Source organism: Megascapheus bottae, chromosome 3 (genome assembly GCF_031878675.1).
Source record: "Megascapheus bottae isolate mThoBot1 chromosome 3, mThoBot2.hap1, whole genome shotgun sequence".
NCBI classification, from domain to species: Eukaryota; Metazoa; Chordata; class Mammalia; order Rodentia; family Geomyidae; genus Megascapheus; species Megascapheus bottae.
Genome location: NC_143511.1, coordinates 60,633,759 through 60,659,501, shown reverse-complemented (window position 1 = coordinate 60,659,501; position 25,743 = coordinate 60,633,759). Strand labels below are relative to the sequence as shown.

The window sequence follows — 25,743 nt, the reverse complement described above, 5'->3', positions numbered from 1 at the left end:
CACTACAAATTACCTTAACTTTTTCTTATTAAAATTAAGTACCATCAAGAGTATATTATTCAAAACACCAGGAAATTTTAAAAAGGTATATTCTGTTCTCTCTAGTACAAGTTGACCACTTTAGTCTCTTTCATGGACAGGTAATTTTCAACACATTTCTAAGTATTTAAACATACTCAGAATCCTAAGAAACAGAGCCCAAATAATTCCTAAGAATGACTCCAGTACCTAGACAGTTATGGTTACCTCTAGTATGTACCAAAAACAAAAGTTTATTTAGTGATCAGGGCAGAAAGCATGTTATAATACTCTTTAACAGAAATGAATTTTTTTTTTTTGCCAGTCCTGGGCTTGAGCACTGTCCTTGGACTTTCTCAAGGCTAGAGCTCTAACACTTAAGCCTCAGCACCACTTCTGGCTTTTTTCTATGTATATGGTACTGAGGAATCAAACCCGGGTCTTCATGCATGCTAGGCAAGCACTCTAGCACTAGGCTAAACTCCCAGCCCAGAAATGAATTTTAATGTAATTATTTTAAATTTATAGTTGAAAAAAGGGACTGGGAGTGTGGCATAGTGGTAAGAGTGCTTGACTAGCATGCATGAAGACCTGGGTTTGATTCCTTGGTACCACATATATAGAAAAAGCCAGAAGTGGTGCTGTGGTGCAAGTAGTGGGGTTCTAGCCTTGAGAAAGCCCACTGACATTGCTCAGGCCCTGAGTTCAAGCTCCACGACCAGCAAGAAAAAAAAAAAAGGCATTGGCAAAAATTGTGGCCAGGAGTTTGGCCAAATGGTAGAGTGTTTGCCTAGCATGCACAAAGACCTGGGTTTGATTCCTTGGTACCACATACAAAGAAAAGCCAGAAGTGGTGCTGTGGCTCAAGTGATAGAGCAATAGCCTTGAGGAAATCCCAAGGACAGTGCTCGGGTCCTGAATTCAGTCCCCAGGACTGGCCAAAAAAAAAAGTTAAAGTTGAGTTTATAAAAGAATAAGAAAAATCCTCAGAAGTCAAACTAAAAGCAGGAGCAGAAATCCAAACAAGTAATCAAGACTGAAACTGTATGCTGCCCAAAGGGTATCTACTTACTACCTCTGATCACCTGCAGCCTTGGTTTTAAATATCCATAAGAACTTAAGATTGCAATGTGGTGAGTTAGAACTAAATCTCTCATGTAAAGCCAGCAGGGACATAACTAAGATGAAGGGGCAAATTAGATAGAAATAAGTCCTTCATGGAAGTCAGTAAGACAGTTTTGAGCAGTGGCTCCAGGTAGGGAAAGAGGGCAAGTCTTCTTTAATATGTGAGTATACAGGACAGTTGCACACAAGTTTAGGTCTCAAATTCAAAGTAACTGTGTGGTACCAGGAACTTTTTCTTTTTGTTGGTCTTAGGGCTTGAAATCAGGGCCTGGTCAATATCCCTGACCTCCTTTACTCAAGGCTAGCACACTACCACTCTCAGCCACAGCTCCACTTCTGGTGTTTTTTTTTTTTTTTTTGTGGGGGGAGGGTATTTTGTTTTTCTGGTGGTTAATTCAAGATGAGTCTCACAGAAGCTAGGTATGGTGGCTCAGGCCTGTAATCCTAGCTACTCAGCAGGCTGAGATCTGAGGATAGAGGCTCAAAGACAGCCTGGGCACTAAAGAACATGAGACTCTTATCTCCGGTTAACCAGCAGAAAGCAGGAAGTGGCACTGTGGCTCAAGGGGTAGGGCAGTAGCCTTGAGCTGAAGAGCTCAGGGACAACACCTAGGCCCAGAGTTCAAGTCCCACAGCCAAGAAAAAAAAGTCTCACCAACTTTCATGCCTGGGCTGTCTTTGATTTGCCTTCTGAGTTCACTGGCACCCAGCTCAGAATCTTTAATTCTAAATTTAGTTCAGCCCAAAGGGCTAATAGAAGCAAACCTAATTTCTATCTGAAAGAACAGGCTCAATCCAACCTAATCTAATCCTTAACACAAACACCTCAAAGAAATCTCAGACTTTCAAAGAAAAATGGGCCTAGACAAGTGCTGGTAGCTCATGCATGTAATCCTAGCAACTCAAAGGCTGATATTCTAAGGCTCTCAGATCAAAGCCAACCTAGGCAAGAAAAATCCATCACACTCTTAGCTCCAATTAACCACCAAAAAACTGGAAGTGGAGCTGTGGCTAGCTAGAGTGGTAAAGTACTAAACTTGAGCAAAAAAGCTCAGGGACAGCACCCAGACCCTGAATTCAAGCCCCACAACCAGTACTGGAAGTGATCCATCAGACTCTTAGCTCCAATTAACCACCAAAAAACTAGAAGTGGACCTGTGACTAGCTAGAGTAGTAAAGTACTAACCTTGAGCAAAAAAACGCAGGGATAGCACCCAGACCCTGAATTAAAGCCCCACAACCAGCACAAAGAAGAAAAGAAAACTAAGCCTATAAAAACATATTAAAGGATTGAATATCTGAAATCGCAGTAACTCAGTAGTACAAAACAGGAGGATCATAAGTTCAAGGACACACTAGGCTATAAAGCAGGGATCCAATTTCAGTTTTCTACATATGGATATCCAGTCTTCTTGACACCAATTATTGGAGAGACTATCTTTGTATATTTTTAGCTCTCTTCTCAAATACCAGATAACTTTAAGTATACGGCTTTATTTCTGGGTCTTCAGTCTGCTCCATTGGTCTTCAGGCCTGTTTTTGTACCTGCAGTAAGCGGTTTTGTTATTATAGCTCTATAGTAAAAGTTTCAAGTGTAGACTAGGCAAAGACTTTAAAACAATTTTTTGAATTTTTTAAACTTATTATAAAGGTGATGTACAGAGCAAGATTATATCTACCTAAGACAGGTAAAGAATACATTTCTTTTTGGAAAAATGTCACCCCTTCCTCACCCTCCCAGTTTTTCTCTCCTATGGTAAGTTGTATAGTTCATTTTCAACACAGTATCTACGGAGTACTATTGCTACATCAATTTTTAAATATCTCCAAAGAACAAAAGAATACATGTCTAAGGCAAAGTATAAGGACAAAGACATAATGAATAAAAAGTATCAATATGGAAAATTAAATAAACCACTCAGAAATTCTAAAGTTGAGAAGTACAATATTTATGAGGAAAAATCAACATCATTTCCAACAGTAAGAAAAGGAAGGAAGAGGGGACCAGAATTTGGCCTAGTGGTAGAGTGCTTGTCTAGCATGCATGAAGACCCGGGTTCGATTCTCTGGTACCACATACATAGAAAAAAGCTGGAAATGGCGCTGTGCCTCTAGAGCTCTATCCTTGAGAAAGCCCAAGGACACTACTCAAGTCCTGAGTTCAAGCTCCAGGACTGGCAAAAAAAGGAAGGAAGGAAGAAAGGGAGGAAGGAAGGGAAGGAGGGAATGAAGAAATTGGAAAATAAAGTTAGGTTAATTAAAATGATTTTGTCTAAGGAAGATAAAACAAACAAACAAGAAAAGAAAAGAAAAGAAAAGAAAATTATACAAGATCCTCATTGAACTGAATGATTCCATCAAATGTGCTAATATAACAGGAGTCCCAGAAGAAAGAGGAATAGACTATTTGAACTAACCCATACACCCAGGAAACTCAACAAATTTCAAGATTAAAAGATTGTTTAAAGGACTGGGTTGGGAGTTTGGCCTAGTGGTTAAAGTGCTTGCCTAGCATGCATGAAGACCCGGGTTCGATTCCTCGGTACCACATACATAGAAAAAAGCCGGAAGTGGTGCTGAGGCTCAAGTGGTAGAGCTCTAGCCCTGAGAAAGTCCAAGGACAGTGCTCAGGCCCTGAGCTCAAGCCCAGGACTGGCAAAAAAAAAAAAAAAAAAAAAAAAAAAGATTGTTTAAAGGAAAGGGGATAAAAAAAGAGTTTCTTCCAGAGTTAAGAAATGACCACAAAAGAGCTTGAAGGAACTAGGGGAAGGGGCAACAAAACTATTCCATATCTTAATTTTTTATGATGGTTACTTACTGTCAAAACACACTGAACTAGGGCTGGGAGTTTGGCCTAGTAGCAGAGTGCTTGCCTAGCACACATGAAGACCCAGGTTGGATTCCTCATTACCATATGCATAAGAAAAGCCATAAGTGGTGCTATTGCTCAAATGGTAGAGCTCTAGCCTTGAGAAAGCCCAAGGATGGTACTCAGGCCCTGAGTTCATACCCCAGGGCTGGCAAAAAAAAAAAAAAAAAACACAAAACACTGAAATATACAGGAAAAAAAGGGTCTATTTAACTATCTAGCCACATGTATATTGTTTCTTACTTTTTGTTCTGTTTTGTTTTTATAAAGGAACAATAAAGCGATTCAAAACAAAAACGACTTTCTTTAACTTGGAAATAGTCGTCTTTCCTTTCATTCACGTACCAATAATCTCCCCCCCCCCCCACGCCCCACTTTCGGTTGTGAGACGTGAACTCTGGGCTTGGGCACTGTCCCTGAGCTCTTCAGCTCAAAGCTACTGCCCTACCCTTGAGCCACAGCACCACTTCTTTTTTCTGATGCATATACCAATAATCTCTTAATAATGTTTTCAGTGGTTTAGAAAGTCAATACATTTTCAAGCCCACACTAGATTTCATGTTAGTTTAGATGTTTTTTGTAATTGAATCATATATTTTGCTTTAAATAGTAATAAACACCACCAACCTGTACTGTTTGTGGAGTTGATAAACTATCTTCAGACCATTCACAGTCTATTAATCCAGCTGCATAATTTTCATCACTTGTCATATCTTCCAGACTTAGATTCTTTGACTATACAAAGACAAAGAAAGTTAAGTGATAACAGTATCATGATAAAAAAAAATATTGGGGGGAGGGTCAGTTGTGGGGCTTGACCCCAGGGCTGGGATGCTATCCCTGAGTTCTTTTGTTCAAGGCTAGTGTTCTATCACTTTGAACCACAGTGTCACTTCCAGTTTGTGAGTAGTTAATTGGACATAATAGTCTCACAGGGACTCTTCTGCCTAGGCTGGCTTCAAACTGATCCTCAGTAGCTAGTATTATAGGCGAGAGCCATGGGTGCAGATCTGCACTATTATTCTACAGTGATATGACACATCACCTGTCACTTCCTGATACCCATCATCTATTTTGAGAGAGAGAGAGAGGTTGAGAGAGAGAGAGAGAGAGAGAGAGAGAGAGAGAGACACTTATCTCAACTTGACTAGAAAGACAGCAGAGTATCTCATTTCATACAGATATTTTTTGTAATATCCAGAATGGAGCCCGAAAATGCTAGTGATGTTGACAATTGTGTAGTCTTCTATGACTCTTGGGGTAGATACATGGTTTGACTGGAAACACTGTCAAGTGAATGATAATTCAGAATTACTTTCTTATAAATAATACCCACAAGAAACAGGATAACTCTGTCAAGATAGAGAACAGTATTAAAGAAGCTATTATTTCAAGATCCAATGGCCTATACAAAGATAGGAAAAGAACCTAAAATTTTACTTCTACCTTCATTTCTCGAGATTAAAATGTCTGTCTACTGCTATCAATCACACAACTGCCAAATAATGCAATCATTAGGTAAAATTTTATTATGTAGTAGATAGAAGACAAATTACACAAGTAGCTCATGTGAGACCAAATCAGTTCAGATATAAGAAAACCCAGCCAGATGTTGTTGGCTCATGCCTATAATCCTAGCTATTCAGGAAGCTGAGATCTGAGGATCGTGTTCAAAGCTGGCCTGGGCACTAAAGTCCATGAGACTCTTATCTCCACTTAACCACCAGAAAACTAGAAGTGATGCTTGGCCTTGGCTCAAGTGGTAGAGCACTAGCCTTAAGCTGAAGAGCTCAGGGTCAGTACCCAGACCCAGAGTTCAAGCCCTATGGACTGGCTGGCACACACACACACACACACACACACAAATAAATACCAAAGCAGACATTAAAATATCTTATAAATGGCCTGGGAATGTGGCTTAATGGGAGAGTGCTTACCTAGCATTCATGAAGCACTGGGTTCAATTCCTTAGTACTACGTAACCAGAAAAGGCCAAAGTGGCACGATGGACAACCATGAGCAAAAGCAGCCCAGGGACAGTGTCTAGACCCTGAATTCATGCCCCAGGACTGACAAAAAAAAAAGTTTTATTATATGAAGTATAATGTAGTCTCCTTCATAAGTTTTATTTCCAAGACATTTTTAAATTGTCCTCTAAATAACACTGTGTCCTTTAAAAACCTTTGTATGTATTTGAATTATATAAATAAGCACTCTTAAAAAATACAGGGAAGGGGCCAGTAGTTTGGCCTAGTGGTAGAGTGCTTGCCTTATGCATAAAAACCCAAGTTCACAATTCCTTGGTACCACATACGGAGGAAAAGCCAGAAGTGGAGCTGAGAAGGCTAGAGCTCTAGCCTTGTGAAAGTCCAAGGACATGCTCAGGCCCTGAGTTAAAGCTCTAGGACTGGCAAAAAAAAAAAAAAAAAAATACAGGGAAGGTATGATAAAATATTAACTATATAATCTATAAGTGGTATGTTTGTGGGTTCAATAAATTCTTCTTTTTAGCTTACTATTTCCACAATAACTAGGAAGTACTTTAGTGAGAAATAAAAAGAGAAAAGAGAGGAATTTTCCTTAATGCCATATTAACATTTAAACTTTTAGAATTCAAGTTTGTTGGGGGCCGAGTAACGCAATGTCTAATAACTTTCTGCTGAGACCTGTAGTAGGGTAAACACGTGGACCCCTTTGTCCTGCCCACCTGTTGTGCTGATAGGCTACAGCACCGAATATAAGGAGGAGGGATTTGAGGAATAGAGAAAGAGATTTTCCTGCCCTGATGAAGCTGCGTGGCGTCTCTGTTCGTGCTCCGGAGTAAAAAGGCTGAGTACGGGAGGACAGTGGGCCCTCACCTCTCGTGGCTTGGCCTGGTCGGGGTGTGTTTTTCCCCATCCCCCCGACTAGTAGAGAGGGACCGGGGATGAAGGACCCTGACATTCTGGCACCCAACGTGGGGCATGAAATGGGGCACGAAAGGGTCATGATGGTGAGTTGAGCCAAGCGAGAGATACATGAAGGAGGGACTGAAAGGCCAGGGAAACCTGAAGGGAAAATGCAGGCTGAAATTGCTCACAGGGAAAAAGAAAAAGGCAGGGAGGAAGACAAGGAGAATGAGAGGGACAAAGAGAAAGAAAAAGAAAAGGTGGTAAACAGGAGAAAGGGAAGCAACTACCTGCAAAAGTCAAATAAGAAAACTCCTCAAAGACTGAAAAACCAGAGAAACCTGAAATGAAAATACATACTAAAAAAGGCAAAAGATAAAGAAAAAGAAAAACCCATTAAAAAAAGGCAAAAGATAAAGAAAAGGAAAAACCCATAAAGAAAGCAAAGGAAAAACCCATAAAGAAAGCAACCCACAAGGAGAAAATTGAGAAAAAGAAAAACCAAAAACTCCTCCGAAAGCTAAGGAGAAAAAAGACAAAGAAGCTGCAGCTGTGTCAAACACAGAGAAGCAGGCAGGTGTTTTAAAAGATTTTAATAGATCATTCCCAGTCTGCCTCTGAAGCGCAGGTCACTTTGGCAGGGTGAGGAGTCACTGAGGAACCTCACGGAAGTCTTTGGCCAGAGCAGTATAAGGGTGAGGCAATAGGGGTTTGGAAAAAGAACCAGAATGATGGGTTCAGAAGCTTCTAAGAACCAGATGGTTAAGGGGTTTGGAAAAAGAACCGGAATGATGGGTTCAGAAGTTTCTAAGAACCGGATGGTTAGAATTATAAAAGAGTTTTACTTAAAGCTAATGGTACTGCAGTAAAAGCCATGGTTGAGGCTTATGTGGAAAAATGAACGGCTGATATTAATTTTTCTCGCTTTAAGATCTTTAAGTATGAATGTGTGTGAGTGAACATGTTTAAGGTTAAAATTGTCAGCATGCTATGTGAAAGAACAGGTGAAAAGCACAGAGACGCTTGGAAAAATACTTAAGAGGAAGAATTAAGTGGTAGTGCTTTAGAAAGCCTGTGCTCGGGTGCAGAATTGCAAAATAGGGAGCCACCGCCCATAGTTGAAAACAGGCTAAAGCTTTTTAGAGTCCCTAACTAAATAATGCCTCTGAGTCAGCTTGAAGTTATAGAAGACGGATCTTCGCCCATCATCCCCTTTAAAATGAAGGGACCAGAGTCATTTTTGAAAAGTGAGATAGGATAAATTAGAAACATGGGAAATAGTAGTTTTAAAACAAAAAGGGGATTGGAAGACTCAAGGAAAATAATACAAAGTCAACGTAGACAGTGAATGATAATACGACAGGCATTTTTGGCCATGGAAATAGGTGCATCCCCTCAGGTCTGGTTTATTTAAATGGACGGCTGGTAGTCAAAGATGGGCAAGCCCCAGCTGTTAGCCTATCAACCTAAAGACAGGAGCCAAGTAGGACTTGGTGATCCCATGACGGGTAAGAAGACTAATGAGCTTGGAGACACCTAAGACAGGCACAGTCGATCTGCTATGATGGTAGCCCCACATATCCTACGTTTTTTTTCCCTAAAAGACGGGGGAGATGTTGGGGGCCGAGTAATGCCATGTCTAATAACTTTCTGCTGAGACCTGTAGTAGGGGTAAACACGTGGACCTCTTTGTCCTGCCCACCTGTTGTGCTGATAGGCTACGGCACTGAATATGAGGAGGAGGGATTTGAGGAATAGAGATTTTCCTGCCCTGATGAAGCTGTGTGGCGTCTCTGTTCGTGCTCCGGGGTAAGAAGGCTGAGTACAGGACAGTGGGCCCTCTCCTCTCGTGGCTTGGCCTGGTCGGGGTGTGTTTTTCCCCATCCCCCCTACTAGTAGAGAGGGACCAGGGATGAAGGACCCCGACATTTGCTTACTGACAAAGTTGAAATCAGGAAGCCTGGTGGTGTGCCCCTGTAATCCCAGGTTTCAAGAGGCTGAGGCAGGTAAGACTTTGCCTCTAAACAAACTAGTAACAATAAAATGTTTAGAAGATAAAAGGTCTTGCCTTGCCTCCCTGATACTGCTAACATTCAAGATGATGTGTCCCCTGAAGAACACAGTGGTTCATGGTAACACTAACAAATATTCAGACAAAAGAGTCCAACATTTACCTTTGGGGTGGTACTGGTAAGTCCACAAGAAAGAGAAGGGAGCTGTAATCTAACTGGTTTTCCCCGTGCCTTCTTGGCTAGAAGCAGAAGATAGGTTGCTGTGAGGTGATCATATTGCCACTGGAAGAAAAGGAAATCACTCTGTTTAGAAGACTGATATTGTTTATTGAAATATTATTTTCATTATTTTTTCCCTCATTATAAAAGAATTCAACTGGGTGCCAGTGGCTCACACCTGTAATTCTAGTTCTCTAGCTACTTAGGAGGCTGAAATCTGAGGACCGTGGTTCAAGGCCAGCCCGGCACAAAAGTCCTTGACTCTTCAATTAACCACCAAAAAGCTGGAAGTGGCACTGAGGCTCAAGGAGTAGAGTGTTAGCCTTGAGCTAAAGAACGTAGGGACAGTGCCAGGCCCAGAGTTCAAGCCCCATGACTAAATAAGAATTCAGAATCTTATACGTCAGCGGCTTTACAAAGATATTAATGACAAATAGCAATCATCTAAGCATCTTTCCATACCTACAGTTGCCACTTCACCAAAAGAACATCTGAAGACTTTTCAGCTATCTCCTCTATGAGTTCATATTTATAAGTAACTTGCTTAAACAGCTTTAAGTTTTTCAGCGAGATAATCTGTATTCTAGTGTGGAAAATGAGATTTTAACCCTAAAACTCCCTCTACAGATCTCCTACACATCTCCCTGCATTTTTATCATAACTGTATTTTTATCATAACTGTTAACTAAACCAATGATTATATAAATAGTATTTATAACCAAGTAGGGCAATAAATATTTAATTGGTATTCTGACAAATAATGAGAATAGAGGCCAAGAACGAGTGAAGACCTAGAAGACTTCTACCAAGTCAATTATTAACATTTTTATTGAAAAATGTAGGGCTAAGGATGTGGTGGAGTGCTTGTGTAGCTCTATGTAAAGTCCTGGATTCAATTCCCAACAATTAAAAAAAAAAGTAATTGTGGGAAGTGATACATACGGAAACGAATAGTCAACAAAGAGAGTACACACAACAGTATACTTATCCAAATATCCTAATATTTTAACGGCCAATACAGTCATACAGTGATACTGATTGAATATCAGTCCAACAGCTCAACTACACAGGACCAAAGACTAAAAGACGGGGGAGGGGAGAGCAGAAGGAAAAATGTTTTTAAAAATCCCAAATTCTTAGGTTTTGTCTTTGTTTATTCATTTGGTCCCTCCCACCTTTTTTTTGGGGGGGGGTGAGTATCAGGGCTTGAACTCAGGACTCGGGTGCTCTCTCTGAGCTTTCTTGCTCAAGGCTGGCAGCTCTACCACTCCAGTCTCATATAGTTTCTTCCCTGGCTGGCATTGAACTATGATCTTTGGATCTTAGCCTCCTGAGCATCTAGAATTACAGGCAATGAGCCACTGGCATCAAGCTCGTTTTTCCCTCCCTCCCTTCCTTCTTCCTTCCTCAGTTGTGAAATTTGAACTCCATCCAGTTCTGGGCACTATTGCTGAACTTTTTCACTAGTGCTCTAGAGCTTTGAGAAACAGCTTCACTTTGAGTTTTCTGGTGGTTAATTGGAGATAAAGTCTCACAAACTTTTTTGCCCAGGCTGGCTTCAAACCACTGTCTTCAGATCCCAGCCTCTTGAGCGCTCAGGATAACAGACATGAGCCACCAGCACCCAGCTTGTTCATTTTCTTCAGATAAGGTCTCAGGCACTAGTAGCTTACACCTATACTCCTAGCTATTCAGAAGGCTGAGATCTAAAGATCAAGGTTCAAAGCCAGCCTGAGCAAAAAAAGTTTGAAAACTACTGACCCACACCTGCCCCCAGGGGTCTGGTAGGGGAGCCAGAGGTGAAGATGTAACTCAAGTGGTACAGCACTAGCCTTGAACAAAAGAAGCTCAGAGATAACAACCAGGCCCTGAGTTAAAAAACAAGAAAATCTCACTTTATGTCCTAGACTCAGAAGAATCAATGGCCTGGCAGTGGCTCACGCTTGTAATCCTAGCTACTCAGGAGGCTGAGATCTGAGGATCATGATTCAAAGCCTCCCCCCTCCCCTGGCAATACAAAGCCAAAGCCCTGAGACTCTTATCTCCAATTAATCACTAGAAAACAGAAATGGGGCTATGGCTCAAGGGCGGTAGCCTTGAGCTGAAGAGCTCAGGGACAGCACCCAGGCCAGAGTTCAAGCCCCATGCCCTACCTCCCCCCCACACAAGAAAGAAGAATCAATGTTCTCACGTTTCCTTCTTTTAGACTTTTATTTTACTGAAGCTAATTTTTTTTAAGACTCAATTATCATTCTTGCTAATTCAAACCCCATCTTCCCTCCCTCCCAAGTTGTCTCATCTCAGCCTCCCATGACCCCTCTTCACTCTCCCCTCTCTCCCCCTCTCCCTTAACATGTTCACAGTACATCTCCTCCCTGGAGATATTACATGTCTACATTCTATGCTCCACCCTGGACAGACTTCTTAGCCAGCTACACAAATGTCAATCTAGGAATTCCTCTCATCTATATCCTATAATGTATCCCCCAATTTTCAATATCATAAGTATTCCTATTTCTTCATTTACACTTTTGTTTTGATGGACTACATCCTCTAGTAACTTTCTGATGAGGTAAATAATTTTTGATAAATAAATTTTGATAAATACAGCATCCTCTCACACTTAACTCTAGCTTGGACAAGTACAGAATTCTAGATGGAAACAGCTTTCTTAGTGTTGAAGGTATTATAGTCCTCTTGGTTATAGCAGAGTATGGAAAATGTGGTCTTTCCGACTCCCAATACTTTGTATATGATCTTCCATTATTATTTCTGAAAACTTTGATTCTTTTGACAAAATTGTCTGAAATCCTACTAGAAGAGATATGGGTTTTTTTGGTTGTTTTGTTTCGGGTGCTCTGAGCTTTTTCACTCAAGGCTAGCATTCTGCTGCTTGAGCAACAGCTCCACTTCTGAATTTTTGCTGGTTAAATGGAGATAGTCTCTCCAATTTGTCTGCCCAAGCTACTTAATAACAATCCTCAAATCTCAGCTTCCTAAGTAGCAGATTATAGGTATGAGCTATCAACATCCAGCTTAGAAGAGGCTTTGTTATAGCGATAGTTTCATTCACTGTTTCATTCACTGTTTCACTCTTGGTAACTCATATACTTCAATTTGGAAACATTTGACAGTTTTTTCCACTCCTCTGTTTTATCTTCCTGCAACTTTTGTTGGTTCTATGCTGGATTTTTATAACCCCTTTTTACATTTTTCTGTTTTTGAGTTCTACTTCTGAAAGATTTCACATTGACTTCATTTTCAAATTTTATTATTGAGCTTTTTGTTTCTGTTCAAATTCTTAAGAGCTACTGCTTGAAAAGTTCCTCATCCCTTTTTTCCTTGCTGGCAGGGAGGGGAGAACATCCTTTTTATAACTTTTTTTTTTTTTTACCATAGTTACTGTGTACTTCTCATTGCAGTAAAATGCACAAGGGAATTTTATGTTCAATAACAGATAAATCAACACATTAGTTACGCCTTCAATCCACAAGTATAATACACTAATGTCTCCCTTATCTTTTAGGCAGTTCCCTCTTTTGAAAGTCAAATGTCTAAAGGTGATAGTTTTACTTATTAGAAAGAAGCTTCCATTTCTAGAAAATAAAAGTATTTTTAGATACTAAGTTAACTCTTAGGTTCACAGGAACCTTGCCTAAAGAGGCAAGTCAGTGGTACCAGGGGATTAGAAAAACAGAACTGGCCCACTATCCTCCATCTGACCTTCCTTCTTCCAAACACACTCTATTTTAAACATCTGGGTATCTGTATCACAGGCAGGAATGGGGGAAAGAACTGTTCCCACAACCCAGACAGGAGAAGGGGGAGGAAGAAAAGTAGCAGCAGGAGCAGCAGCAGCACTTTAGGGGCAAGAGGCATGCTCAATACAAGGCCAGCAACAGAGCAAGCAAAACAAGCATTAACACGAGTTCAAACTCAGCTACCAGAAAGAGAATAAATAAGGCAGTTTAGTAGTACTCACATATACATATAAAAAATGGAATACAAGTTGAATCTTATTATTTCTGTCTGTACAAAGATTAACAGCACCATTCTATGCTGGTCTCCTTCTGTGTATTATCAAACCAACACCAAATATGAAAGCAGAGGTCTCAAGAGAACTTAAAAATTGTAACATGAGAGAGAAACAGAGAGAGAGAGAGAAAGAGGGGGGGAGAAAGGAAGAAAAGAAAAGAAAAGAAAGAAAGAGAAGTAGAAGCCCTTTTTTTGTCCGACTTCTTGTCTTGTCTAGCTCCCATTTCAAAGCAAATAGCTGCTCCTATTGTGTTCCTATTTTTCAGGATAGGTATGAAAGGAAACTTTCTTTAATGCTTTATTTGAGTTACCTAGTATTCCATTCATTTCTCTGTGTCCCAAAATGTATAGATATACTCCTCTGTCCTGGTCCATGTGTTCTGCTGCCATTTATTTTGATACTACTTATCAAGATCATCTGGAAAATCAACTGTCATATGTCTAAAGTTGTTTCTAAACATGATGTATAATTTATAACTTGTGTGACTAAGACTGTGAGAGGGGCCAGATATACAACAATGCATAATCTCATATGAAAAGTCTTGAGTTCACCTCTTCTTGCTTGTATAATCTACCTCATGAATCACCTTTATATTCCTTCCTAAATCACTTCCAAAGCTGGAGCTAATTGGACCCCATGGTTCTCTGTCTCTGATTACAATAAATTTAATTGGCTAAAAAAAAAAATTGTAACATTCTCACTGATCACAAACTTGGCTTTACTGGGCTATCCCAGCTGGAAATTACAAGGCAGACATGGTGGTACCTATTTATAAACCCAGTACTCTAGAGGCTGAGTCAAAATGCTGAGTTTGAAGCAAGCAAGCCTGGGCAACGTATCAAGACCTTAACTTATTTCAAGAAAAGAAGGAAAGGAAAAGGGAAAAAAAATAAAGGGGAAGAGAAAGAAATTTTCGATATGAATTATCTAAATTAATTATTATATATTTGTAAATATTTATTTCAGAATCTTGAAATCTCAAAATTTAAACTATCATTTCACTATGAATTACTTTACTGTTTCTCTCTCATAAATACCTTGATTAAATGTCTCAAGTATAGAACTGTTTAAAGACATGCAGTAAACATCGGAGAAGAATTGCATTAAAATCATTTGTAAATGTAATAAGTAATATTTATATTCATGATAAAATGAGGCCTAAAATGCTATGTTATTTGTAATGTACTATAAAACAAAAGACAATACTCTCAAATTCACATGTATTTCTTACCAATGAAATTAAGTCCTCCATTGTTTGCTTGTTGTTTCTGTGATGGACAGAAAGTTCAGTTACACAATCATCATCAAGATGAATAAACTATTAAAAAAAGAATATTACACATTTTATTAACAAAATTATCCACAAATTTGTTTTGAAAATTAAAAATTACCATGATTACTTCATAAAATAAAAAAGCAATATGCAAAAACAACATCAGATTGTCAAACTTTGGGCGTACAAACCCACATTTCTTATAATATTGGTGTTTTGCTATTGGGGGTTAGGATGTGAGGGTTGCAGTATCAGAATCTGAACTGAGGGCCTAGCACTTGCTCAGCTCGCTCACTTGGAAAGCATTCCACCACTTGAGCCCTGCCTCCAGCTTAGTTTGTGTGGTGTGTGTGCATGTATAAGTGCGAGTGTATGCATGTGTATATGTGTATGTACACATATGCTACTACTGGGACTTGCTCATGACTGGTGCTCTACCACTTGTCACAGCTCTACTTCTGATTTTTTTGCTGGTTAATTGGGGATAAGAGTCTCATGGAGTTGAGGAATGTAGCCTAGTAATAGAGTATGCATGAAGCCCTAGGTTTGATTCCTCGGTACTTCATACTCAGAAAAAGATGGAAGTAGTGCTGTGGCTCAAGTGACAGAGCAATAGCCTTGAGCAAAAGTGTCCAAGGACAGTGCCCAGGCTCCGAGTTCAAGCCCCAGGATTGGCCAAAAAAAAAAAGCCAGGTGCAGTGGCTCATGCCTGTAATCCTAGCTACTCAGGAGGCTGAGATCTCAAGATTGCAGTTCAAAGCCAGCTGGGCACTAAAAGTCCGTGAGACTCTTACCTCTAATTAACCACTAGAAAATTGGAAGTAGTGCTGTGGCTCAAGGGGAGGGGCTGTAGCCTTGAGATAAAGAGCTTAGGGACAGCATCCAGGCCCCCCGAGTTCAGAGTTCAAGTCCACAAGGGATCAAAAAAAAAAGTTTCATGGACTTTCCTACTCAGGCTAGCTTCAAACCACAATCTGCAGATTTCAGACTCTTGAGCTGCTAAGATTAGAATAGCATAAACCACTGGCACCCAGCTACAGACAAGCCTTTTGCTGGTTACTTTGTATATGGAATCTCCCAGACTTTTCTGCCCAAGCTGACCTCAGACTATAATTCTCCAGATCTCGGCTTCCAGAATAGCTAGGACTTATATTATAGGCTTATATTATTGTGGCCTCTGTCATGTTAGGCACTAAGTTAAATTCTCAGCTCAATATTCCTTATAACTTTTTTTGGGGGGGGGGTCAGCCATGGGACTTGAACTGTGAGCCTGGGCACTGTCCCTGAGCTCTTTAGCTCAAAGCTAGCACTCTTCTCCTTGAGCTACAGTGCCACTTTCAGTTTTCTGGTGGTTAATTGGAGATAAGAGTATCACCGACTTTGGTGCCTGGGCTGGCACTGCAATCCTCAGATCTCAGTCTCCTGAGTAGCTAGGATTACAGGTGTGAACCACCAGTGACCAGCTTCATTATTTTTTTTAACGATGTAATCCGATGACAATGAGCATTTCAAGAAGATAAACTCCCACTTTATACCCCTACATCACCAGTAGGGGTGATCAGTAGTTAAGGTCCCTTTGTGCAGAAAAGAGTCCCATACTTCTTCCCTACAAAATCTGCATTGGCATCTTCATCAAACATGTCACCTAGGTCTTGAAAATTAGTGGTTGTTCAACTTGTAAGTGAAGCTCAGAGTTGTAACATTTACATCTCAGCTTATCAGGGAAGCACAAAGGAGTCCTCGTGATAGAACCATAGACACTGAACAAGGATAATCATGCAGAAGGCATAACAAAATGTATTTTTAAAAAACACTGAAGACTGTCTGTATAAATTTAATTTCACTTAAGGATAGAAATCATCCAATATTCAGATCCCCTTTATGATGAGACCTAATTAAAAATGGGGCCCAGTAATGAATGGAGTGAGGATCACTGAGAAGAAATGGCAGAAATGGTCTGGGATGGTCCTCAGACAGAGTTCAAATGATTACAAATAAAAAGAATCATAAGGAGTGTTATTTTAAAGTTCATCTTTCCAAAGTAAGACATTCTCTTCCCAACAGCCCCAGGAAGTGATGTTTTACTTTCTGCTTCACGTCCTCCTCTGCAGGGAACTCAGAACAGTTGGGACAGCCAGCTTCCCCCTGTTGCTGAGGTCTGAGTCCCTGTGATCTCTATCCACTGTGAATTAGTGCAGCCTGACAGCTACCAGGTTTTAAGAACAGAGACAAACCTCAGTTTTAATTGTGACATCACTTTATAACCAAAGGACCTTGAGCATATCACACCTCTCCGAGCTGTAACAGAGCTCACAGACATCTACATCTTACAATATATGTAATATGAGACACACTTAATATATCTAAACAAATTAGGGCAACAAAAAACCAACTATTTTTAGTAATATGCAAAATTGTTTCCTCTTTGATAGTAGAACTGTTCTGATATTTAAATATTCCAACTACAGGCAGCTTTCCTCTTCAAGTATTCTCTTTTCTAGTTTCTTCAATCTTCTTTATATGATTAAGTCCTCTCACTATTCTGCCACTTTCCTTAGATCACACATACCACAGACTGTCACTGACCTTCAAAGTGAAATGTTTAGAAATATAAGAAAGAGGTTCATTCAGAACAAGACAGAACAGTGCCGCACCCTTCACTAATTCAGGACACCACACCTATAACAATGAGCTCAAGAAAAGTCATCCTGCTATCATAATGTGTTCCCTTAAAATTCCTATCCTGAAACCTAATCATCAATGCTGTAGTGTTAGGAGGTGGGAATTTAAGCAAATGATTAGATTATGAGTGGGATCTATCTATAGGATAAGAATGGAATAAAAACGTGGCACTGTGGCTCAAGTAATAGAGCGCTAGCCTTAACCTAAAGAGCTCAGGAACAGTGAATGCCCAGACCCATAGTTCAAGCCCCACACTGGCCAAAACTAAAAATAAAAATAAAAAAAAAGAATGTAATAAATACCTTAATAGAAGAGACCCAAAGAGATTCCTCATTCCTTCCATTATGGAAGGATATAATTCAAAAAAAACCAAGTATGAATAAGAATTCAAATTATCACCAGACACAAAATGGGCTAGTGCCTTGATCCTGAAATTTCTATCCTCCAGAATTGTAAGGAATAAATGTTTGTTCTTTTTAAGCCATTCAATTTATAGTACTTTGTTACAGCAGATGGAACAAACTGAAACCAACATGCACTATCAGCTGGCACAAGCACAGACTCATGGGTTACAGGGAAAGTAAAGATCACAAAGGTTTATATTGGTTATATTGTGGAAATATTCCCAAGCATAACTTTGACCCAAAACTGTACATTCCCTCATCAGGATGATCTTAACCTCAGAAGACCAAATGCTTTCACACTCAGTTGGATATAATCAATGCTCAAGTAAGAAGAAAAATGTATTTATGGTTCCCTGTAGATTCTTAAAGCAGAGAAAGGTAGAAAGGTAGTAGTTGTTCAACTGACCTCCCAGACTAGAAAGAATGAAAAGAGTAGGAAACAAACATGGCAAGATCTGAAAATCATGACTATCTCAAGTTGAGTTTTCCAAAGAAGCTCAATACTTGTTTTGTATGTTCTAAATTCTCACCCACTCAGCTTAGGCTATGTGGGGGGGGGAGGGGGGAAATGCATGCATACCCAAAACCAGCCAATTATTTTGGATTATCTGTGCCTGCTACATTTCCTGTTCACTAGGGCAGAAAATGGAACTGAATATTACTTCTATTTGATACAATACTTGGGTACTAGAGCTGTGCATGAAAATGACAGGAGGAGATTGTATAGAGTTATTATAGTATCTCTTCCTTAAATATCCAAGTAAATCTGAATTCTTCATTCTTGGTAAAACACAAACCACTAAAAGAAAAAGGCTAGCACTTCAAAATGCAAGAGTAATCCCGTATGTTCTTCTATACATAATGTATCCTGCAACAGCTCTGCAAGGCAGGCAAGTTAGATAAGTGGCCCAATATGTAAAGGTGCTCTATGAAAGGCAAGACATGATCCAAACATGCATAGGAGACTGATAGTAAAATATCCATAAGTTGAAGTGATAAAATGCTCAGAAAAGTTACGGTTACCTATCCAAAACTGACATTATTCATTCCTAGCCCAAGAATTTTTTCCCCATGCCACAATGCTACTCTCTATGACTCTGCTTCAGGAGGGATTAGACAAATAATATTTGCAAAAAAAAAAAAAAAAAGCTGAGAATGTGCAGGATCAGACTCTAAGCTAGACCTATCAGATCTATCCCATGCTGCAGCCTAACTGGCTTGATATAAATCCTGGTTCTATACTCCCTAGTCATTTAACTGTGACTAAGTTACTTAAAGGTTCTGTCTCAATCTCCAGGCACTGGTGGCTCACCAAGTGATTTAAGGATTCTGTCTTAGTCTCCGCGTGCTGGTGGCTCACATCTGTAATTCTAGCTACTCAGGAGGCAGAGATCTGAGGATTGTGATTTAAATCCAGCCAGGGCATAAAAGTCCCTATGAGGCCAGGAATTTGCCTAGTGGTAAAGTGCTTGCCTAGCATGTATGAAGACCCAGTTTCGATTCCTCGGTACCACTATATAGATAAAAGCCAGAAATGGTACTATGGCTCAAGTGATAGAGCTCTAGCCTTGAAAAAACCCAAGGACAATGCTCAGGTCCTGAGCCCAAGCCCAGGACTGGCAAACACAAACATACACACACAACCCCAAAAACAAAAAACAAAAAAGTCCCCATGAGACTGAGACTGTTATTTCCAATTAACCATTCAAAAACTGGAAGTGGAGCTGTGGCTCAGAGTGGTTAAGAATAAGCCCTATCAGGCACAGCGGCTTACATCTATAATCCTAGCTACTCAGGAGGCTGAGATCTGAGGATCACTGTTTCAAAGCCAGCCCAGGCATGCACGAAAGACTCTTATCTCCAATTAATCACCAGAAAAGAGGAAATGACACTATGGCTCAAGAGGTAGGAAAGAAGCCTTGAGCTGTAGAGCTCAGGGACAGGGCTTAGGCCCAGAGTTCAAGCCCCATGACTGACTAAATAAATAAGCAAGCCAGCCCTGAGCAAAAGAGCTCCAAAATAGCACTCAGGCCTTGAATCCAAGCTTCACAATCACCAAAACAAAACCAGAAAGAAGGAGGGTGGGGGATTCTGTCTCAATCATTCCACCTACAAAATAGAGGAATAACAGTATCTAGTTCAGAGATTCTGTGAGGATTAAATGAGTTCGAAGCATTAGAACAAACATCAAGCCCACTGACTAACTTCAGAGTGTCTACTTCAGAGATGCTATGAGGATTAAATGAATTAGAAGAGTTTAAAAAATGCCAAGCCGGCTGGTAGTTTGGCCTAGTGGTTCAGTGCTTGCCTGGCATGCACTAAGACCCGAGTTTGATTCCTCGGTACCACATACATAGGAAAAAAAAAAAAAGCCATGTAGAAGAGCTCTAGCCTTGAGAAAGTCCAAGGACACTGCTCAAGCCCTAAGCTCAAGCCCAGAACTGGCAAAAATAAAATAAAATAAAAAATGCCAAGCCCACTGCCTAACTTAAAGGTACTATCCTAAGCTAGGAGCTGGTAGCTCATGTTTATAATCCAAACTAATCAGGAAGTTGAAGATTGTGACTCCAAGCCAGCCCAGGCAATAAAGTATATGATACTCTTAATCTCCAATTATCCAGCAAAAGGCCAGAAGTGGAGCTGTGGCTCAAGTGTACAGTGATAGTTTTGAGCAAAAAGCTAAGGCAGAGGGCCCTGGTCCTAGTATGTCCTTCCCCAAAGAACTATATCAACAGGTTTTTGTTTTTCTTTTTGTTTTGTTTTGCCAGTCCTGGGGCTTGAACTCAGGGCCTGAGCACTGTCCTTGGGCTTCTTCCTCAAAGCTAGCACTCTGCCACTTGAGCCACAGCATCACTTCTGGCTTTTTCTATGTATGTGATACTGAGGAATCAAACTCCGGTCTTTGTGCATGCTAGGCAACCATCTTATCACTAGGCAAAGCTCCCAGAGCTCCTATACCAACAGTTCTATCTACATTATTTTTCCATATACTTTTCTAAGTACTCAACAAATACTATTAATTTTTTTTTTCTTTTCTTTTGCCAGGAACTTGCTATATTGCCCAAGCTAGTCTAGTACTTGCCATCCTCCTACCTCAGCCTCCTGAATGGCTGGGATCATAGATATGTGCCTCCATATCCAGCAATAATTATATCAAGATGCAAAGGATATTGTACACTATGAGACCACTGAAAACTTTACTATACTTCATACTATGCCAAAACATCTAAAACTTTATACTGTTCCCCAAGTTAAAAAGAACAACAACAAAATGAAACCTTTTGGGTTGTTAAAAGTCAGACTTTCTTCATCTAGGTATGGGCTCTATCACAGTAGTGTATTATTAGGCTCATGGCTGAAAAGGTATGAGAAGCCCTCCACAAATGGGGAAACAATGACCCCCAATGGTTGAACATAGGCATCTGCACCACCCATCTCACACAGAGGTTTCCTGGCCCTTATGCTGCATTGCCCAAACACCCACATTCATGGTGCTACATGTACTCATCAGACACAAGTATATCACGGAGGCCTAGGTGAAAAGGGGGTAGGAAAAGCCTTAGGGGTTGGTAGTCAAAGGAAATTTGGAATGATTTCAGCTCAGGATGCATGACTTTCTCAGTAAAAAGAAAAGTGAAAAGAGATTTGACACAGTAAAGTCTTTTTCTAACACTAGTTGGCCACTGGGAAGATTACTTATTTCTGTGTGATTAGGCTAGAAAGGAAATACCTCACTATCTGAGACACAACTGCAAATTATTCTGTTGATCCTAGTCCATACTGTACTCCATTAAAGCTGCTTTTATGGAATATCAGATAATATTTCCAATTGCCTAAAGGCTATTAAAATACTTCTCTTTTCTGTTCCATATCTGTGTGAGACTGTTGTCTTCACATGCTTCTGTCAAAACAACATAGGAGATGGCTGCCAGTGGCTCAAAGCTGTAATTCTAGCTATTCAGGGGGCTGAGATGTGAAGGATCACAGTTTGAAGCAGGCCCAGGTAATGCGTTGCAAGCCTGCAATTCATTAACCAGAAAAATGTTGGGTATGGCACAAGTAGCAAAGGCAAAGTGTCAGCTATGAGCTTGAGCAAGTATGAGGCCCTAAATTCAAGCACTAGCACTAGAAAAAAAATCAACTGAAATATAATGTAAAAATCAATGTTAATAAATTATTTAATAAAAAAAATACTCAAAAATAAAAGCTGGGTATGGTGGCTCATGCCTGTAATCCTAGCTACTCAGGAGGCTGAGTTCTGAGGATCGCAGCTCAAAGCCAGCCCAGGAACTAAAGTCAATGAGACTCTCCAATTAACCACCAGAACACCAGAAGTGGCTCAATGGGTAGGTGGCAGCCTTGAGTTGAAGAGCTCAGGGACAACACCCAGGCACAGACTTCAAGTCCCATGACAGACAAGGGGGAGGAGGGGGCAGGAGTTTGGCCTAGTGGTAAAATGCTTGCTTAGCATGCACAAAGACCTGGGTTCGATTCCTCAGTAATACATACACACAAAAAAAGCCAGAAGTGGTGCTGAGGCTCAAGTGGTAGAGCTCTACCCTAGAGAAAGTCCAAGGACAGTGCTCATGCCCTGAGCTCAAGCCCAGGACTGGGAGAAGAAAAGAAAATCAGGGTCAGGAATGATGACACATGCCAATAATTCCAGTAGTTGGAAGACTGAAGTAGAAGAAGAAAACCCAAACTATATATAAGATGCTGATTCAAAATAACAAGAAAAGACAAAAATCAAAACAGGCTGAATAAATAAGCAGGTAAAACATTCAAGTATCTTCTGCAAAGATGTAAAGAACACCACTCTTCTACCTTAATTTATTCCTTAATTTTCAGGTCTAAGCTTATATTCTCAGGAAGCAGAAAATGGAAGGATTGAAATTCAAGACTAGCCCAGGCAAAAAGTTCATCAGACTCCAATCTCAACCAACAGCTGAACAAGGTGGCATGCCCATCCAAGTTATGTGGGAAATGTAAATAGAAGGATCAAGATCTAAACCAGCTTAGACATAAAGGTGAGATCCTATTCGAAAAATAAGTAGATTAAAATGGGTGAGGGGCCATGGCTCAAGCAATACAACACCTGCTTAGCAAGTACAAGGCCTTAGTTTGAACCCCCCCCACACACACTATTTCCTTATCTTCAGTAAGAGATAAGAATTACTCTAATCTGCCTGGCCTGCTGATGGCTAACACCTGTAATCCTAGCTACTCAGGAGGCGGAGCTCTGAGGATCATGGTTCAAAGTCATCCCAGAGTATAAAAGTCCATGAGACTCATCTCCAATTAACTACCAGAAAACCAGAAGTGGTACTCTGCCTCACTGTTGTAGAGCCATAGCCTTGAGCTGAAGAGCTCCAGGACAGCACTCAGGCCCAGAGTTTAAGCCCCATCAACAACAACAACAACAAAAAAGAATTGCACTAATCTCAAAGGATACACTTCCCATAGTGGTCTTAGCTATGTGACTTGTTTTGACTACTGATATAATGGTTGGTATTAGGATTTGCCCTCTTTCTTCCTTCTTTTGGAATCCAGACACCATATAAATTGTTCCAGAATAGCCTACTGCACACACAGTATAAAACTGCCAATATAACAGTCAGTCTTCTAAGTCTAGCTTAGAACATTCACCTCCAGTCAAGTTACCAAATGACTGAAGACACATAAGTGAACCCACTCAAGACTTACACAAGAACACTAGTTCACAGAACTACAAATTACCAAGAGCTGGAAGTTTTGCCTAATGGTAGAGTGCTTGCTGAGCATGCCCGAAGACCCAGATTCAATTCCTAGGTACTACATACACAGAAGGGGAAAAAAAAAAAACAAAAAACTATAAATTACCGATGATTTAAGTCATTAGATTTCAAGAGTATCTTTTGTGTATCACATGATATATAAAAGCATATGTATTTTTTCATAATGTCTACATTTTAGTGCCATTACTTTCTTATGTAAGTATTACATATATAAGTATTTTCTAGATACTGGTGTGGGAAGAAAATTAAATTATCTCCTTAAACAATAAGCATTTGTGTTTATATGTATTTTAACATATGTATTAGGTCATTTTCAAACTCCTGAGGGCTTTCAAGGTTAAAAATATTTTTCACGCCAGGTACTGAGGTTCATGCCAGTAACTAGTTGAGAGATAAAAATCACAAAGCTAACCCAGGGGAAAAGTGTGTAAGACTTTGTCTCATAAAACTGGTATAGTAGCATGCACTATATCCCAGCTATATGGGAAGTATAAATAGGACAGGCTGAACTTATTTCCAAGTATTTCTTATTTGGAAAATAACTAAAGTAAAAAGAGGTAGGGCATGGCTCAAGTGGTAAAGTACCTGACTAAAAAGTGCAAGGCCTTGAGTTCAAACTCCAACACTGGAATAAATGAGTAAATAAATAAATAAATATTTTTCCATTTTCATAGAGATAACAATTTTACTGGTGGCCCAAAAGCAATGTGTAAATGACACTTTGTTACAAATCTATCCAATGGTACCAAAGACATTGTATTCATTCTCATGTACTCACAGTTTAAAACACAGGTATTTCTACTAAGTCTTTGATGAACCAGTATACAATATTGATTTCATTAAATTTCAACCTTGAGTACATGTGCTCTTACTACTCTATGTTACAAAATAGGGAGTATCCACAGTGCATACCAAAGTGTGATAGAAATCTAGAAGGAGAAAAGAATCTGTGTAACTGAATTATAGGCTCAACTAACCATTTTTTTTTCAAAGAACACAATTGAAAGAATATCTGTGATTATTTAGATTTGGATATTTGGCAGATAGTTTGAACAAAGTGAACATGACATTTTAAGGAAATTAAGTAACAGTACTTGCGTACTTGGTGCCAAAGAGACAATTCAATCTTTCAAGCAAAAATTCCATTTTAGAAGACTTGCATCTGCCGCCATGAAATCAACAGCTTTCCATTACTTAATGTGGGGTTTCTGTTTGTTTGTTTGGTAGTATTATATAGCGAGATGTGTTACCATCTGGAAGATTTGCACAATACAATGAACAAGTACTTTCCAAGTCACATAATATTACAGGGAAAACAGCTAATGGACAGGCTACAGATTTTGTAAGTTCATAGTATGTTTTCAGATTTTATATGCAACTAATCCTTAAAAAAAAAAAAGCTTGTCAAGTTTTAATGACATATCTAAATTACCTGTCCCTTTTCTGACTATATGTCTGCATATGACTCAATTTTATTCATGTATTACAGAAGTAATACAGAAGCAACTAACTATACAAATATTTTTTACCAAACCAGATTTCAAAGAAAGTTTCAGCCAGGCATAATAAGTGATACCTATAATCTCAGCTTCTTGGGAGGTAGAGATCACAAGGAATGTAACTCAGGGCCAGACTACGTAAAAATAGTTAGCAAGGTATCACCTTTTTTCTTCTTCTCTCTCAGTAAATCAGGGCCCCAACCTTGCTAAGCAGATGTTCTAACACTTTAAGCCACACCTTGAGCCACAAGATCCCATCTGAACAAACAGGTATAGACTATATGCCTGTGATCACAGACGAACAGGAATAAGTTTAAGGGGAATAGGAAAAAAATGCAAGACTATCTGAAAGATAACTAAAGCAAAAATCAGGCTGTAACTGTGGCTCTGGTGGAGTACCTATCTAACATGCTTGAGGTGAAATTCCCAGCCTAATACCAACAAAACCAGAAGTTTGAGAAGATATAAAACATGTCACTCTTTTTGTTAACTTTACTCTCAAATAATTTTTCTTCATAAATATATTACTTGTGGTATATGGTGGGTTTACTGCTACCACTACTACTTTTTGGTTTTTTTTTTGTTTTTTTGTAGCTCAAGCTAGCCCAGAACAGGAAATCTCCCAAGTTTGAGGGTCACAAGTATATACCACCATAGCCAGCTCTTACTAAATTAATAAATATTAGGTGTTTAAAAAGGTTCTTAAGACTAAAATATGTGAGATCTAATATAATGTCCTAACTAATCAGACAAGCAAGACTGATTTAATCTATGTTTTACTGATAAATAAGTAGGTTTACTGAAGTTAAGTCACTTGCCCCAAATTCTCAGAGTCCTGATCACAACCCCAACTACACATGAAACACTAGGAGCTTTTAAAAGTACTCATGTAAGTGTTCTAGGATGAGAAATGGCATTGCAAAAAGCAATCCCAAGTGATTCTC

The 25,743-nt window shown here is 39.6% G+C and overlaps 1 protein-coding gene across 1 annotated transcript in view; it reads right to left on the bottom strand.

The window, feature by feature from the left end:
* The window catches only part of Melk (maternal embryonic leucine zipper kinase), an 84,305-nt gene that overhangs the window by 14,451 nt on the left and 44,111 nt on the right, over positions 1-25,743 (bottom strand). The window contains exons 11-13 of the mRNA XM_090329143.1: positions 14,399-14,485; positions 9,075-9,194; positions 4,640-4,747 (exon numbers count right to left, since the gene is read on the bottom strand). Coding sequence (XP_090185269.1) covers positions 4,640-4,747; positions 9,075-9,194; positions 14,399-14,485 — 315 coding nt within the window. The remainder of the gene's footprint in view (positions 1-4,639; positions 4,748-9,074; positions 9,195-14,398; positions 14,486-25,743) is intronic.